Source organism: Peromyscus eremicus, chromosome 8b, assembly GCF_949786415.1.
Source record: "Peromyscus eremicus chromosome 8b, PerEre_H2_v1, whole genome shotgun sequence".
NCBI lineage: Eukaryota > Metazoa > Chordata > Mammalia > Rodentia > Cricetidae > Peromyscus > Peromyscus eremicus.
The window spans coordinates 42,647,751-42,666,704 of NC_081424.1; the positions used below are offsets into that span (position 1 = coordinate 42,647,751).

Genomic DNA, 18,954 nt, shown 5'->3' on the forward strand with positions numbered 1-18,954 from the left:
AAATTCCATTTCCCCAAATTCCAAAAGGCAGAAGGGACAAATGTCTACTTGTGGTGCCTCTTAGCGTGCCAAAGCGCGTGCTGGCCTCCAGGCTCCCTCAGCATCCCAAGCACCTGCTGTACACCAAAGTCCACGCTAGCATCCTAGCCCTTCTCACAGCCTTCCTTTACCCTAAACTCCCTCTAGCCCGGGAGCTTCCCTTTCCCCACCTTCTCATTCTCCTTACAAGCCCTGCTATTTCAGCCATGCCTTGTCTTTTGTCCGCTCTCTCTTTCTCTTCCTCTCTCTGTCCTCCCTACGCATGCGCGTGCTCTCCCACTCTCCCTCTCCACTTTGTGCCTGCTTTCATGGCCACGCCCAGTCTGTGGGCCATGTTCGGTCTACTACACTCTTTCCCTGCTCTGGACTCTTCCCGATGCGATGCCTCTGGCTGTGCTCTCTCTCACTTATTTCACAAAAACCTTCCACTTAACCGTATCGTGAGGTGGTCATGTGGTCACCTTATACATCTGGTGCTGAAATCCTGGCAGGAGCGTGAATGGATCCCTTTCCAAGGGGCCGGGCCTCTTCTAACCAAAACTGCTGATTTGACTCTGCTAGGATATGGACCATTTGTTTCTGCTGGCTTCTGCCACCCACCATATTCGACTCCAAATTCTGGAATCCACCCACCTCTTCAGCTGCTGCTTTCCTCCCCACATGCCCTCAGCTCCCCCCTGGAGCTTAGTGGAATCCTCCCTCTGGCTGAGTTCCTGTTGTCCCCCCTTTCTTCTCCTTTTCTGATCTCTTTCTCCTCAGGCTCAGGGATTCCATTGTGCCAAGGGCCTCAGTACAGCTCAGTCAGTATCCAAAGATGACACATTAGCTTTCCAAATGCTCACAAGATTGTAACACCTTCTCCCACAAAACAAATGGTCCCCCAATCTCCTGTCTTTAAACTTTCTCTGCTCTATAAATACCTTCCCTTACCCATAGCATGGAGTGGCCACATTTTAAGTTTATACAGGCATTTCGGTAGCTAGTAGAGAGCAGAACTTAGAGAATGAGTCCCAGTACTCAGAAAAAGTCTTTCAAGAGTATAACACCTTTAGAGGGTGAATTTATTTTTGTGATATGCTTTTTTTTTTTCTTCTCTTGTTAGCCCTGCGATATTTGTAAGGGGGAGAGGTGTCTCTGTGTTTGTGTAAATGCTTGTAGTTGTCTCTTATTTTCTTGGCATTTGGTGACATTTCCTTTGTCTTCGCAGCCAGTTCCTTTTGTATAGGCTGAGGTTAGACCTCTGTGCTCTTTCACAGTGCTAGACACAAGTGTGGGCTTAAATTCTGTTCTGCGCTGTGCGTGACAACAGAAATGGTCATTTGTCCTTTGACAAACCATCATTCCTTTCCAGGCAGCAAGAAACAGGCAATTTTTTTTGTTATTGATTTTAGTGATAGGATTTTATGAATCATGAGGACAAAATAAAATCCAAGGAGGCTCATTTTTTTCTCAGCCCTTTTTCCTCTCTCATCCCCAGTAGTAATACCTTGGATATTACTGGGCCTGTGATATATTTTGTATCATTTCCTTCCCCCTACTCCGGATCCTACAGTGTAGAATATACCTGGGACATTACCGGCACATCCCCAGGTGCACACAAAACCTGGTGTGCCCCTTGACTCTGGGGACAGCGCCTTGCAGCCCTTCCCTCTAGGCACAGGCCCTCCTACAGCCTACTTCCCAAAAATTCCATCACTCTTTCATTCAACTCCTGCTTCTCATCTCTTAGTTTGGAAATTCATCTTCCCACTGATGCCAAAGACTTTGGCACGGGCCTGGTTATCCTCACCAGACTAAAATGTTCACCCTTATCCCGTGGTCCCTGCTTCTTCCTTGCCTAGCTTGTCTGTGTCCCCACTGTGAGCAGCAACGGACTGGCAGATCATCATGGACCCTGGACTATTGCCTTCCTCTGGGCATGTCATGCACTTGCTGGCATATCACCTCCCCGTGGCTGAGTCTTTAAGAACAATCTCACCTGCACATCCTACCCCTTCTGTCATCGTACTATGTGGCCTCCCATCTACACCCTGTGGAGTTTTTACCGTGCTTAGAACTATAGGTTTCTCCTCCCTCCCAGGGAATGATCTCTTTGAAGATAGAACTCTGCAGGGTGCCCGGGCAAGTAAGAGGATGTGAAGGAGGCTCTGAATGGCAGCGATCTGAATGAAGTGCTCAGTAGGTGTGTCAGAACAGTGTTCCCTGTCTTGGACTACGTAGTCTAAAAGCCACTCATTCCCACTGTCTGCACAGCTGTCTGCTCACTCATCTTCCTGCAGTTGCTCCAGCTCAGAGTCACTCATGCAACCAATGTGTTCCGCCCCAGAACGCAGAAAGGACATGCTGGCACTCTGCCATCGAGGAGACAGGTTTTTAAATTATTATTTTGGAAGTATTTCAGAATAAAAAATAAGAAAGAATAAAATCTGTATTTAGCTAATTTAACCTTTCTAAGGAACACAAACCTGGTGTAATAATTAATATATTGCCTCCTCCATCATTTTTATTCAGTCCAGGGGACAATTCCACATCCTGGATTTAGGGACATGGGGTTAGATAAGCTGATGTGGTGGCAGTGTTGTTCTTTGTCCTCATCTCTGTGACATAACACTGTTTCATGACAGTATTTTGAGCAGGTTTTTGTTATTTGTTCAAACTGTAGGTAGTGTCTGCTACAAGCCTTGGAATGCCTCAAAACTGAGCAAAATAGGAAGCTCTTTAAATTACTGCACTAATCCTGTTTTCACAGCTGGTTTTCTCTGTGTCTTGGGATAGAAATTAACAGCTTAAAAATCTGCAGACATTCCAGCTGATGGGGGATCAGGGGGAGAAAAATGTCAGGAATGTAGCTGTCATCAAGTGTGAGGGCTGCTGTGTACCTTAGAGTCTCAGGCTCTTGTGTCCAGAGTCTCCAGGCTTTAAAATGCTTCTGTCTCCAGCTCAGGAGAGGGACAGGGGAAGGTGTGAAGGGATTGTTTCCTTGACCTTACATTCCTTCTCTGTGACCCTGAACCAGGGTGTTGCTTGCTCAAGAAGTTTCTGCAGGGATGGTCATTGTTTTCAAAATTTTGACCATTCCAAAGGAGAATCTTTGATTTTTTTTTTTAAGTTCCTCCAATTTCATCTTCACTTGACTATTTGGGAATAAAAATGGAAATGAGAAATGATTACTGTCTTACGTTAGGACTGATTGCTTTTTTTTGGGGGGGGTATTTTTACTAGAAATTCACTGGTTTTGTGTGTGTGTGTGTGTGTGTGTGTTTGTGTGTGTGAAAGAGAGAAACAGAGACAGAAACATAGACAGAGAAAGACAGACAGATAGGCAGGCAGGCAGACAGACAGACAGACAGACACAGACACAGACACAGACACACACACACACACACACACACACACACACACACATACACACACACACACAGATAATGAGAATATGTGTATGCTCATAAGACTGTTTGGAGCCCAAAGGCTAGATGATTGTCTACAGACTATTTTTTGAAACAAGGTCTCTCCCTGGGACCTGGGGCTCTCAGACTAGGCTATTCTGGCTGGCCAGCAAGCCCCAGGAATCTACCTGTTTTTCTTTTCCCAGCCTTTGGAAAACAATACTGTGGCATTGTTTTCTCACCATGCTGTGCCAGGTGAAACTCAGGTCCCCAAACTTACCAGGCAAGGACTTTCTGGACTGAGTAAGCTCCTAAGCTCCTACTGGGAACTTAAAACAAATTTATTTATAAGAAGTAAAGTTTCCCATCCTGATCTAGAGAGTGAGTTCCAGGACAGTCAGGGATGTTACACAGAGAAACCCTGTCTCAAAAAACTAAAAAAAAAAAAAAAAAAAAGTGAAGTTCCCCAAAGAACTGTGTGCATGTATATGTATGTGTGTGTGTGTGTGTGTGTGTGTGTGTGTGTGTGTGTGTATTCATGTGTTTGTCTGTTAACTTGGATGGAGGCAAAGAGACTATAAGTCTTTGTTGTAGATTAGAAACTCATAAGTGCTTTAGCTGTGTGATTTTTAAGTTGATAGAGAAACTGTATTATTATTCTTGGAGCTCTTTTATGTCTTTGTAACTTAGCTGAGTGCCCTTGGGGCATGGGGCTGCTGAGAACAGAGCCCTATTCCTCTATAAGGGCAGTGAGTGCTCTTATCTGCCGAGATATCTCTCCAGCACCACTTTTATTTTTATTAGTATCTATTAATTTTAGACAATGGGTGTCATTATGACATTTGCAGGAAAGCAGTGTCATTGGCTTATGAATATTAGTTGGAAAAATCCAAAAACTCAACAACAAGAAACCCAATCTAAACCAACCAACTAACCGACCAAACCAAAGCCACATGCCCAATAGAAAATTATATTTCTCTGTCAGACTTCCAAGTAGAAGAAAGTTAGGAAGAGTGGCAGGTAGGAGATTGGAAAGGCTACAAATTTTAATTATTCCATTGGCTTGCTGTTGGTCTATTTTTTATTGTCAACATAACAAAGCAAAATTTAGTATTTACAGTGACCAAATTCTATAGTTAAATTAGCAGTCAATTAAGCAATGTTTGAGACCTGAAGCTTATTTTGAAGGAATTACTGAGAATACTGGGGTTTTAGTGAATCACAATGCTAAGACTGATGTATTTAAGACCAAACACAAAAGAAAGCATGGGACAAATGCACAGTGAGAAAAATCCAAAATCATTTTAAGTGGTATTTTATAAATAAAACATCTGTATGGTAAGTTCCATCTTTGTGATTCATTCCAACTTCATAAGAATAATAAAAATTGGTTTTGTTTGGCGTCTTAGAGGAACATTAAATAATTTTTGTCGTTTCCAGAGCAGGTGGATCAGAATAGTTTGTGCATTACCTGGCTGTACTGCCCTAGAAATGTTGCAAAAGAAGAAATATTTAATCATCACAAGACTAGGGAGACACGTGGTAGCCACTTTCGAATTTGATCATTCAAGTGGATTTTATATCTAGGATTGAATGGAAAGAACTGGAGAGACTTCAAGGAAACATATTAGAGAAATTTGCAAGGCAGACTAACCACCAATGGAATGGGAGGCCTTGGGAAAAATGGCCACCTCTTCAGTATTGAAGTTTAAGTGGGGCTAACGTTGTCTTCTATCCAGCCACACCTATGCGATCTCCTCTCCAAAGTCGTCTTCTTCTAAGAAATGTTTGCCTTCTCTTTGTTCTTGGTAACTCTGAACAGTTGAAAGACCTGAAGTAGACAGTGACTAGTTCTGTTTTCAAGGAAGGAGGCCTCCCACAGAAGAATGGAGAGCTGTAGACTGTATTTCCTTCATGATGCTGTATATTTACTCCCACTTCCAGTACCTAGTTTAGAGAAAAATTGCTCTAGGTTAGCTAAAAAGAAAAGACTTTTTTCAGTTGATTATAACTAGAATAGCATTGTTTCTTGTAATTTGAATATTAGTCCTAAATATGTTCGCATTTAAACAAAAGTAGTTCATTCCAGAGTGTTTTGAGGCTTGGGGACTTATTGCTGAGCTGTCATTTTTTAAGAATTATTTTCCAAGTTGGGAGCCTTAAAAAGGAAATGAAGTAAATGAAAATGATGTTATCGAAGTTTTGAGAAGTTCTCTCTCTTTTTTTTTTTCTAGTTGCTGTCGAGCTTGAGATGTAGTGGGTTGAATGTCACTGATAATATCCCCCTCTGTTATTGTGTTCGATTTAGGCTGACGCAGAAGTCATTGAGAAGTGGGTGGGTGCTGTGAAAGACTTCCTAATGAGAGAGCAGGCTGCCCAAGGAGACACCGCTGATCTGCAGAGGCAGCTTGACCAGTGTGCTGTGAGTTCTGCTGGGCGGGCACTCCTATTCAGATAAATAACATGCTCTTCTTGTTCTTTGTCATTGATGTTATTAAAATTGTAAGAATGGGACATATGAAGTCTAGATAAAGTGTCTTTTATTCTAAAGCTTTTATTTTGGCTTTATAGCTAATAAAAGACAGACAGATTGCTCACATTTCATTGCCGGCCACGGTTATAGAATGTGTGACGAGAACAAGAGCCAATTTATTTCCTCAGAAGCTGCTCTCTTCTGTTACAGTGATGATCTTGATGTAAAGATCACCATGAGGGTGTTGCTGTCATTGTATCCCCTGATGAGCCTTTATGAGAAGCATATCTAACAAATGAAATGCGCTAGTAATCCTACATGCAATGTATGCTCGATGAAGTCATCAGGCGTCTCTAAATCAATGGTTCTCGACTTTCCCAGTTCTGCCACCCTTTAATTCATTTCTTCATGTTGTGGTGTCCCCCAACCATGAAATTATTTTGTTGCTACTTCATAACTGTAATAATTTTTCTGCTATTATGAATCATCATGTAAATATCTGATACGCTGGATATCTAATATATGACCCCCAAAGAGATCACAACCCAAAAGTTGAGAAGCATTGCTCTAAAATTAATTAGAAGTAGTGTTTCCCACGGAAATTCAAGTATTTTTAATCTATTTTTTAGCAAGTGACTGTCTTAAATGCAAGCGAAATGAATTTCTTGAAGCGAGGTATCTCTTAAGTAGTTGAGAATCCTGACTCCCAGGCAGTATGTCCTTGAAGTATCTTCAGGATTTGACAGACAGATGTGATACTGATATCCATTTACATGGGAGTAGACTCAACATGGGCTTCTTTCCTATATTCAGACGTTTGCTAATGAGATCGAAACAGTTGAGTCATCTCTGAAAAACATGAGAGAAACAGAGACTAACCTTCAAAGCTGTCCTGTCACTGGAGTCAAGAAGTGGGTACAGACAAGACTGGTGGACTACCAAGCTCAACTGGAGAAATTCAGCAAAGAGGTGAGTGGTTCACCTTCCCTAGGAAGAGGGACACACTGTTACTGGCCTCTCTTGACCAGAAAAATTAAAATTAAAAAAAAGTGGTACAGAACTTTTACAGGAAAACATAAAACACACACACACAAATATATATGTATACATACATATACATGTGTGTATATATGCACACACCCATATACATGTATGTGTGTGTGTATATATATATATATATATGTGTATATATTAAAATTAAATTCCTTAATTTAATTCCTTAAGGAAGAACTTGCTTACTCAGTGGGACTCAGGACTTGACTTTCCTTTCTTGTTTAAATCCAGCCCCACACATTCATTTATGATACTTGTCTTGCCTTGAGGACATTTGAGTGTGGTATCCACTAATTATAGCTATTAATCTTTGAGGCAGCAGATACTCATTAATCAGCTACAGTTTAGAATTTTGTTAATTAGCGTCTGCTGCCTGGCCTCTCTCTGTGCTCTGGGACACAGCAATGACCAGGAACACTTTCCTCTTGAGAAGTTCACATTCCTGTGAGGCAGGTGAACTATCAGGGAGAATGGCCAAGAGCTAAGAGAAGGTGGATATTGTTTCGAATAGGTTGGCCAGGGACTTGCTCACACTGGGGCATTGTAGTAGAGAACTGAGTAAAAGAGGAGGTGGGCCATGCTAGATTCGGGTGACAATGTGCAGTGTGGGAAATTTCCAGTTCTAAAGCTCAGCTGTGGTGTGTGTCATGTGTTTATTGAGGACCCCAGGCACTGTATCTGAAATAGAGTGAGTGGAGCTAGTGACATGGAAAATAAGAACACCCGAGGTCAGAAGGTAAGGTGGAGATAGGCATTCACTGGGGGCAAGCACTCTGGATTTGATTTGATCGTGCCAACTAGTTTGAGAGGATTTTAACAGTTGTTAACTTATTTTGTTTGTTATTACTATGAGTGTAAATGTATCGGTGCATGTGCCACATGTACATGGAGAGAATAGGGACTGAGGACCACTTCTCAGGGATGTCTGCTTACCGCCATGTAAAGGAGAGCATGTCAGGGTTGTGAAGACCCACACAGTAGGTTGTCTCTGTCTGCTCAGTTACCTTGGAAAAATAATGGTGGCTTAGATGTAGCTGAGTGAATGCCAGTGGTGAAAAAAAAAGAGGAGAAAATGGAAAATTCCATCGCATTCCACAGACCATGCTGGGACTACTGTATTCTTGATATAATGCTTTTTGACCGATGTTTATATTGGTAAATCTTATGGTGGCATCATTGAATGTTTTGTTCTTGTTTTAACCCAATTCCTTCATTCTGAACATGTTTAAATGTGTAGAAAAATTCACATACTGGATAGGGAAACACCTATGGACTGGTTTCAAGATTGGTCAATAGCCAGTCTTGTATTACACTTTCTGTTTGTCTGTGAAAATCTGCTTTTAGATAGGAAATTGAAATTAAATATTAAAGACTATTACAAAGTCAAAATGCCATTACCAAACTTAAGAAAACAATCTTTTTGTAATATCATTGAATACACTAGCCAAATTTGTATTTCTGTATCTGCTTCATAATGTATAAGCGACTGGGGTTTTGTCTTAAGTAAATAGACAGCATGGTTCCTAAGTGATATTGAGAAACAAGCAGCAATGTGGCATCCATCCATTTATCTGCTATCTCCCTGTATCCATCCATTCATTCATCTATCCTTCATCTTCCATCATCTTCATCTATCCATCCATTTATCTGCTATCTCCCTGTATCCATCCATTCATTCATCTATCCTTCATCTTCCATCATCTTCATCTATCCATCCATTTATCCGCTATCTCCCTGTATCCATCCATCCATTCATCTATCCTTCATCCTTCATCATCTCCATCCATCTATCATCTGTCATCACCATCTATTGTGTGTCATATATATCCACCCATCTATCATCCTTCCCCATTCATCTTCTCACTCACTTGCTTGCTCCCTCATTCACTCATAACAATATAAAATCTGCTGTGAATTCTATTTGATTTGAAATATGGGAAGAAAACTTCAGAGTCTTCAGCAAGAAGTAGCTACATGTTGTATGAGTAGTTAGTTAATTAAATCAGTTCTAGACAATTTATATTAGTCATTAGTTAAAATTTTTAAAAAGTTATGGAGAATATTTTTTACTGTAGTTAGCAAAAATAGGTGTGTCTGGGCCTGGAGAGATGGTTCAGCGGTTCAAAGCACTTGCAGCTCTTGCAGAGGACCCAGGTTCCATTCCCAGCACCCACGTGGTAGCTAGCAACAGCCTGTAACTCCAGTTCCTGAGGATCTTGATGCCCTCTTCTGGCTTCCATGGGCACTGCATGCACATGGCATCCAAGCCAAACACGCCTTCAGAAAAACAAAACCAAACCAAACGAAACAAAACCCAAAAAACAAAACAAAACAAAAACAAAACAAACCCACAAAAATGGGTCTCACCTATGTTCTCATAAAAGAAATTGTCACTGTTCTAAAATACAAAGTATCTAGTTATGATTTTGCAGGTTTTGTTTTCAACTTTTCTATGAATCTATTAAAATGTTAGAACTCAGAAGATGCAAACAATGAAAACCTTTGGAAGCGAGTCTAAGAGTCTACATTTTATATGATTATATTACATCACACACACACACACACACACACACACACACGCACACGCACACACACACACACACACACACACAGTATAGATATATAGGTTTAGTAAGAGCTTCCTAAGTGAAAGTGTTGACCATCCAGCATGAGAGCAGCAGTACTCCCGCTGCCTGACTTCTCCGTAGAGTAACAGCCCAGCTGCGGGGTGGGCACTGAAAAAAGTTCCCTGTCTATTTTTAAGGCTAGGCTCCTGTTTGGAGGGAGGGAACAGGAAAGCCACTAACTGTTCCTTATAACCCACCCTCTTATTCCTGTCCTGGCCTCTGGTTACTGCCAGGCAGCTCTGCTGATGGCCTCCACACTGACATGTAATTTGAGCAGGCTGGTGGACGTGTCAGGGGAAGGTTGTGCTATTCCTGTGCAACAGGATCGGCTCCTCCAGCTGAAGTCACTTTGTGGTTAGGGGAAGGCACTCTGGAACTATTTCCAGACTTCTCTGAAGAACTTCGCAAAGTTACCGAACCAGACTCAGATAAATAGCTATTTTCAAACATATCTTCTACTTCCTTTCTTTAATGTAATTTTATTTTTATTTTATGTGCCTTGCTTTTTTGGCTATATGTATGTGTGTGTAGAGTGTCGGATCTCCTGGAACTGGAGTTAAAGTTACAGCCAGCTGTAAGCTGCCATGTGGATGCTGGAAATTGAACCCGAATTCTCTGGAAGAGCAGCAAGTGCTCTTAACTGCTGAGCCATCTCTCTAGCCTGCCTTCTTTCTAACCAGCATTTTGTAGGATAATATCTTATGGACATCTTTTATAGTAGTTCTTCTCACTCTCAGTTTCCTCCCTATTTTTGAGAGCAGGTCTCACTCTGTAGACCAGACTGGCCCCAGATCCACCTGCTTCTGCCTCCCAAGTGCTGGTATTAAAGGAATGTGCAACCATGCCTAGCTCTACTCTTGTTTTAAGAAGTGAGGACACAATGGGAATTCTGCTTCCTGTTTTTCTTTTTTAAATAATAAACAGTGTTACAATAAATTTATATTTGATGTACATGCCTTTATTGCTACAGGTTCATTTCCTGCATGTGGAATTAACTGGTCAGAAACCAAGCTGGATTGGAGGCAGAAGCCTCCTCCTTGCTGCCTAGCTTTCACAGTGCTGGAAGGTACTGTGCAGGGTACCAGGGAGAAAAAAACACCAGCTGTGAACCCTAGTTTCAGAGTTACAGTAGGTATTTTCAGGCTCGGTTCATGTCTAAAATGTATAGAATTCATTATATTTTCATTATTTCTTACATTACATAGCATCAGCACAGGATGTATAAAAAGTTTTACTTGAATATTAAAACATCAGACAGGAAATTTATCGCAGTGTCTTTAAATATTAAAGGTTAGAACTCGGCATCTAGTGTATTAAAATTTATTTACTGAGCAGGATGGCTTTTCCTTTCTAGGTTGCTATTCAAAAAAGTAAGTTGTCTGATAGTCAGGAAAAAGCCACGAACTTGAAAAAGGACTTGGCCGAGATGCAGGAGTGGATGGCTCAGGCTGAAGAGGAGTACCTGGAGAGGGACTTCGAGTACAAATCTCCGGAAGAACTGGAGAGTGCCGTGGAGGAAATGAAGGTGAGACCCTTGGCACTGCCCAGTGCCTGTTTATGCTAATCACTCTGCCAGCCCCTCCTCTTTATGCTAATCAGACTACCAGTCCCTCCTCCTCTTTATGCTAATCAGACTACCAGTCCCTCCTCTTTATGCTAATAAGCCTGCCAGCCCCTGCCTCTTTATGCTAATCAGTCTGTTAGTCCATCACCTATGGCACTGCACAGACCCGTCTAGACTAGTCTGCTCTCACAGTAGGACTTCAATTTTAAAAGAATGAGATGAGTGGAAGAGCAGCTGTGGTGATTTTTGTTGGGAAAGGAGGCTGACGCCAGTCCGCTGGTTCGAGTCTACCTCAGAGTTGATGCCGTGAGGTCCCTGGGGACAGTCATGTAGGTTATATGGCCCTGGGGAGCTACAGAGGACTGCAGAGTCTCCAAGAAGGGCTCTGCAGAGAAACTGTGCTTTTTTTCTTTTTTGTCGTAGTAAACACGGATAATATAAATTAACCGTTTTAGCATTTTCTCAGTGTATATTTTGTGGTGGTAATTATCGTCACTGTGGCTGTTTCCAGGAAGAGTAATTTTTGGTAAGGAGCAAAGGAGACTTCACGTTAGTTGGAGGCCATCCTGGTTCGACTGCGTTTAATCCCAGTCAGTATTGGGGGCACACAGGCACCCCAGAATGTCCTAGAAGCAGGAAGCAGGTCTGCTGTCAGTATAAATTGGGGGCACACGAGAACCCCAGAATATCTTTAGAGCAGGAAGCAGGGGGTATAGAGTTAGTGTTGGGGGTACACAGGAACCCCAAAACATCCTTAGAGTAGGAGGCGGGGATAACCAAAGAAGATAAGGTGAAGATAAGTTGGAGTCACAGGCCAGGGTTCTTGAAACTTCTATTCCTCTGTCGATAGCTGCTCTTATATAATGAAAGAACTGGGCCTCAGTCCCACATTGCCTCCACTATTCTTCAAACATGAGGACATGAGTCTCTCTTTTCCTAAAATATCAAGTGACATGGTATATGGTTTTGCGCAGTGAACTCGCCCAATAGTATATCTAAGGCAAAATTTTCTGTGCAGATAATTTTTAAAAAGAGATTTTATGTGATGCTCATGCACGCCATCTCTAAGTGAGCACACATGAAAAGAGGCTTACTTAAGCTGTGGAAAGCACTGAAATATTTTTTTTTTTGTTTGTAGCTCTTTTTGATTTTTTTTTTTTGTATTTTCAGTATAAACAACATTTTAAAGGTAGCCCTACTATATAAAGCATAACTACCCCATTTATCTCTCGCACTGTTAGAATTGTAGTTCGGTGCTATTTTTTTTTTTTTTTAAAGTCATTACAGTTGAGATCTGAGAAAGATGAGATTAAAATCTTTGATTGGGCAGCACTCTATTTATTTTTATTCTTCCAAACAGCCATTAGGAATTTAAGAGCGACTACACTTAATTACTTTCCCCTCACCCCGGGGGAGCTGGAATCCATTAAGCTGTAAAGAAAGCTAAGAGGGAAAGTGGAAGGGTGTTGCAGGTGGATTTTCTTGCATATGAGATTAAGCACCTTGAGTGCAGAGGGGAAGCCGGGAGGCAGCTATTTCTGAACCAGGTTGTCCGGTGGAACTTCATCATCTTTGATGTGCTGCTGTTCCTTATGGGAAGGATGGATGTACCTATGTTCTGGGAGGATAAAATGCTTTTTTTTACAAGGATTTGTGGGACATTTTAATGGATGCCTCTGCCACGGTATCCTGCCATTTTTGAGGGTGTTTATTTATTTCAGATTCCTATGTTCAGACCTCCACTGGTCAGTTAAAATGGGTTCATTTAGATCCTTACCCTGCACCCAGTATTGGAAAGTATTTCTTGTCAGTAAACACTATTTAAGATAACTTGGCTGTGAACGCTGGTGTTACCAAATGAAAATGTTTTGGGCGCTGGGCATGCACACTGGAAACTAGAAAAGTGAGATTTTTATTTTTAGCGTTCTTCTTATAGAAAAACTCAGGCTCTATCATTCTCTAAATAATGGTCTACTCAGGCAGATAGGATAATTTGGGTGTTTTAATTTTGCATTAGTTATTTTTATTAAAGAGGGAGGAGAGAGAGAGAGAACCATGCATCAAGTTGCTCCTTTCTTGGGACAGAGGGCGAAAGAGGAGGTGCTGCAGAAGGAGGTGAGGGTGAAGATTCTGAAGGACAGCATCAAGCTGCTGGCCACCAAGGTGCCCTCTGGTGGCCACGAGTTGACATCGGAGTTCAATATGGTGCTGGAGAGCTACCAACTTCTCTGTAACAGAATTCGAGGGAAGTGCCACACGTTAGAGGTATGAGATATCCCCCCCTCCCTGCCCCCCCAGGGATACAAGGGATACAGTCCTGAGATCTAGGCTAGGCTGTGTCATGTAATGAGCGTTTCCAGTATTTTGTCAAACATTGGGTTATCAAAGTAATTTTTATGGACTAGGTATATAAAAACAAGAAAGATTTTCTTCTTCTTCTTCTTCTTCTTCTTCTTCTTCTTCTTCTTCTTCTTCTTCTTCTTCTTCTTCTTCGACCAAGATCTGTCTCCATTTCTTTCTTAGAAAGTTTGTTTGCAGTAATTATTCCCTTCTTCAGGCTTGGGTATTTTTATGTGATCACCAGCATTCTCAGGTTATGAAGGGGCCACAGAGTCTGTTTTAATCCTCAAATTCCTGACCAATTTCTAAGAATCTAGCCTGGTTTCCTTTACCTGGTTTACTACACAGATAGGAATTCTGATTTTTATTTTGAGTAGCGTCTAAAGTTTACTGGTGGGAAAAAGAACTTAAGCATGTTGATTTTTCATTGCATTTTAGGTAAATATCTCCCCCATTAGATGGAAGATATAGATTATTCTATAGGACAAATTTCATGAAATGGTCTCTCATGTTCATGGCTTTAAAAAAAATACTTCGTTGAAAGATTTAAGAAACATTTCAAGTTACTAGATTTCAATGAAACACAGCCTGAAATTAGTGATTATATTGTGGTGAATTCTCAGGTGTGATAATGGCAGTGGGAGAATTTAAACTAAGTTTACTCATTGCTTGGCCGTTACCTGTCACCTGACTGATTGTTTTTGAGGCAGGGTCTTCCCAGGTATCCCTGGCAGGCCTGGAATTCACTGCATTGACCAGGCTGACCTCATACTGGCGGTTATCATTCCGACTTCTGCCGCCTTGGGGCTGGGATTATAGCTGTTCAGTCCCCTGCCCAGCTCTCATCTATTTTGTGTTGAGATAAATATGCAAATTGAGACCAATTAGTAAGAAAGGTACTTGATTAGGGATGAGCCTGCATCCTGGGAATGATTCTCTGTCACCTGTCCCTTCCTCTAAGACCTGAGCACATTTCTCAGTCTGCTGTTTGCTAGAGAAATGGGGGGTCGAGGGGGGACTAGAAACCTCCTTCTTTTGCTCTGAACCCAAAGTCAGCAGATTATGGCAGAGGCCTCATGTCTGAATTGTGCATCTTTTTGTTTGGTTAAGAGTGGTATTTCTAAAGGGTGGAAAAACATAAATACACCTACCTACCCACCCCAAAGATGAATCTGTGATAGACCCTGGATGTCAGCCCCTAAAGTTCAAAATACCTTCTCTCTGCCTCTGTAGAAATATCTGCTGATCCCCATTCTGGCAAGCAGAGCCATGGGGTATGGATGGGACTGTCAGTAGATCTAAAGAGGACAGATTAGAATTCTGTGCTGAATGGGGGGAGGGGGGTCAAGTAGCCAGGGCAGTGCTGGAGAACTCACCCTGGTTGTGAAGACAGGAGAGAGCTGGCAGGCTGACCAACCTTGCAACTACCCAGGCCCAGAACCAGGGTTATGTGTTGGCCCACCCCAACATCCACCCCATCTGTGATCAGCTGGAGCATGGGGGTGGGGATGAGGCGTTGGTCCTGCAGACCCAGGGCTGCAGGATCTCTGCAAAGCAGGACAGCAGTGGGGTGTCCAGGAAGAGTCCCAGTGAGGGCCCAGAGTTGGTGGTATCATAGAGATCAGGGACCTCAAACCAGACCAATGATTCTTTGCGATGAACGCCTGCATGTAAAAACATATGGATAAAGGGGTTTACTGTGTGACTCACTGTGTCACACTGCAGCTTCTATGATGAGATTTTCCCCTTCTTCCTTTTTTTTTTTCTCTTAAATTTTATTTTGTTTTATTTTTTGGGAGGTGATGGATGGGATCTGGAGGCATGATGTAAAAGACACAAGGAATAAATAAAAAGAAAGTTAAACAAAGAATTCTGTGCCGAGTTCTTATCTTAAGTCAGATAAGTTCCACTGGAGCCAGGGGACAGGAGGTTCTAAATGCATGCTTTCCCAGCCTCCCCTCCTATCTCAGAGTAGTGAGGGCACAGAACTACCTGCCTTCTGTTTTGGTAAAATAGGGTCATCTTCTTACACTGGTGTATCCTTATTAACTTGAAAAGAAGTCCAAAAGCCTACAGAGATATCTGCTGCCATCATTTGTCTTGGAACTGGAATTGAGTATATCCCAGGAGACTTAAGTTTCTATAAAAAATACCATGAATGATTTTTAACCTTTTGTTTTTAATATTCATCTATCTATCTATCTATCTATCTATCTATCTATCTATCTATCTATCATCTATTTATTTATTGAGTAGTACTACTAGATACTGTGTCTTTGCCTGTCAGGTAATCACTGTAACCACTGAACTAGTCTCCAGCTCTTGCCTTCTCTTTAAATAAAGCAATAGCATTTTTGTTCTGTTTTTCTCCTCTTGTTAGTTATACAGGTTTGTTTTTGACCTTTAACTAGGTCCTTGGGATTTATTTTAATGGAAACTGAGGCAACCTCTTTTCCATTTCCCCTTTTCCCTCCATCTCAATTGCTCTATTTTATTGACAAATTCAGTTTTGTTTCATTTATTTGATGTTCCAGCATCATCGCATTCTGAACTCCTGCGTGTTACTCACACCGAAATGGAGTTCTTATTGATTGAAGGGTGGCATATGCTATGGCTTTTCGTTCAGTTTTAATTTCCCTTCTCATTTTTTAGGAGGTCTGGTCTTGTTGGGTTGAGCTGCTTCACTATTTGGATCTGGAAACCACTTGGCTGAACACTTTGGAGGAGCGTGTGAGGAGCACAGAGGCCCTGCCCGAGAGGATGGATGCTGTTCATGAAGCTCTGGAGGTTGGCGTCTGATGTCTGAGTCGCAGTTATTATCACTGTGATGAGGACAGATGTGCTGTCTGTCTGTCTCCCTGCCTACCTACATCTATCTATCTATCTATCTATCTATCTATCTATCTATCTATCATCTATCTATCTATCTATCTATCTATCTATCTATCTATCTATCTATCTATCTATCTATCATCTCTATCCATCATCCACCCATCCATCCATCTATCCATCCATCCATCCATCATCCTATCTATCTGTCTATCTATCTATCTATCTATCTATCTATCTATCTATCTATCTATCTATCTATCATCTCTATCCATCATCCATCATCCATCCATCCATCCATCTATCTGTCTATCTATCTATCTATCTATCTATCTATCTATCTATCTATCTATCTATCTATGTGTGCGTACCATAGGATGTGTGTGGAGGTCAGAGAACAACTTTCGAAAGTTGTTTTTTCCTTCCACCACATAGATCCCAGGGATTAAATTCAGTTTGTTAGGCTTGGTGTCAACATCTTTTTTTAACCCACTGAGCCATCTCATTTGTCCCTGGGGACTCTTTTTATAATCAGCTTTGTAAGGCAGGGGCTAACTTTGTTTTGTTTCTTTGCAGTTATGAATAAGGCATGAACCATGGTTAAGGTGGCTTCTAGTTCACTGTGATCAGATATTAAAGGTGAAAGCAGGCTGATATATGCATTTTTTTGAGCCACCATGTGGATGCTGGAAATTGAACTCAGGATCTTTGGAAGAGCAGCCTTAACCTTTGAGCCATCTCTCCAGCCCGATGACATGTGCATTTTTGAAGGCAGGGCTAGATGGGAGCTAGATGGCAGGGCCGGGCTTCAGATCCCTGGGTCTAAGAAATGTCCCACAGGCTTCCTTATTCTGCAGTTTCTAGCCCATGAATGCACATGATACTGTGGTAACTGCTTCTGAAATGAATTACAGTGTAACCAGGGAGGTTTGCTTGTGAAAAAGAGGGGGAGCATGAATATACTTTGTGCAGAAGCGGCAGGGCAATGTGGAGATTGAATGAACAACTGAATGGGAAGGCAGAGACATTCCAGGGGACCTACATTCGTGAAGATGGATGCGCTGCAGGAGGAGAATTGTCAAAGATGGAGAGGGTGGAAACCAATAGACACCCGTTAAACAAAGAAGCTTCCGTGTGGGAGAGTAAATATGCAGTCTAGAAATCCAGAGAATGGAGAAAAGTAAAAGCAAGCTCCATGATAAACACTTTTAAACATTTTGTGTATTTCTCCTTTTTTATCATTATTACTTTCATACATGTATACTGCAGGGCACTATACTCAGTCAAAGGGCTCATAGTCCTAACAGCTTTGGAAACAGTTAGGAATCTTAGTTCGTTCTTTCTTTTTCTTTCTTTCTCTTTCTTTCTTTCTTTCTTTCTTTCTTTCTTTCTTTCTTTCTTTCTTTCTTTCTTTCTCTCTCTCTCTCTCTCTCTCTCTCTCTCTCTCTCTCTCTCTCTCTCCCTCCCTCCCTCCCTCCCTCCCTCCCTCCCTCCCTCCCTCTCTCCCTTCCTTCCTTTCTAAATTGACTGTTATATGCAGACAAATCAAACTTCCTATGTTTCTATTTTCCCATCTGCGGAATAGGAGTAATATTTAGCTCATAAGGTTAACTGGATTTATTTCTATAAAACTGTATACATAGAACTACTTAGTGTATTTCTGTATCATGTGGGAGGAAAATGAATCACCAATTTCACTAATGTAGTTAACACTTGGGATAATTTTATTTGTATAGTATAGTTTTGATCACACACTGGGAATCTCATAAAATTAATAATTATTGGAATTATTTTATGGGATTACATTATCACTTACATTCCTGGAGGTTTTGCTTTTAGTTTTATGACTTTGTTAATGCTATGGTAGATAATTTTGTGAATTAGTTATTTCCTGAATTTTTGCTATTATTTCTTGGGTAGATTTCTAGAAAGTGTAATTGCTACTTGTCTTACCGTGGTATTTTGCAGATCTTGGTACATTTAGACTTAGTAAATGTATTATTTTTTTTTTCCCCTGCCCCCGCTGCAGTCTCTGGAATCTGTTTTGCGCCACCCGGCAGATAATCGCACCCAGATTCGGGAACTTGGGCAGACTCTGATTGATGGTGGGATCCTGGATGATATAATCAGTGAGAAGCTGGAGGCATTTAACAGCCGCTATGAAGAGCTGAGTCGCTTGGTGAGAACCAGACATGCGCAGTGTGGTTAGGTAGTTAGTGCGCAAGCTGACCCGCTTGGAGCTTCCATGCTGGTTATGCCTGGTAATGTCTAAATTGGTCCCCGTTAGTTAAGGCTTTAGTGTGGAGGGCGTTAAAGGAGGCAGCGAATATTAATGGGAGCCCGAGGGCTTTGAGGTACATATGGAAGAATAGACTTAATATTTGTAGGTCAGACACAACTTGATGATTAGCAAACAAACACCCAAATTGCCAGGACTGGCATGGTAGTGCATGACTTTAATCCTAGCAGTCAAGACAGAGGCAAGCATATCTCTGAGCCTGAGGCCACCCTGGTCTGCACAGGGACTCCTAGGTCAGCTGAGGCTGTGTAGCAAGACATTGTCTCAAACAAAACAAAACAAAACAAAACAAAACAAAACAAAACAAAACAAAACCCAATCTTGTCAGTGGATGTAGCCCAGTG

The 18,954-nt window shown here is 41.6% G+C and overlaps 1 protein-coding gene across 1 annotated transcript in view; it reads left to right on the forward strand.

Moving 5' to 3' along the window:
• The window catches only part of Utrn (utrophin), a 507,673-nt gene that overhangs the window by 171,693 nt on the left and 317,026 nt on the right, over nt 1–18,954 (forward strand). The window contains exons 24-29 of the mRNA XM_059272738.1: nt 5,734–5,847; nt 6,712–6,867; nt 10,933–11,103; nt 13,228–13,407; nt 16,135–16,269; nt 18,341–18,490. Of these exons, the coding sequence (XP_059128721.1) occupies nt 5,734–5,847; nt 6,712–6,867; nt 10,933–11,103; nt 13,228–13,407; nt 16,135–16,269; nt 18,341–18,490 (906 nt within the window). The remainder of the gene's footprint in view (nt 1–5,733; nt 5,848–6,711; nt 6,868–10,932; nt 11,104–13,227; nt 13,408–16,134; nt 16,270–18,340; nt 18,491–18,954) is intronic.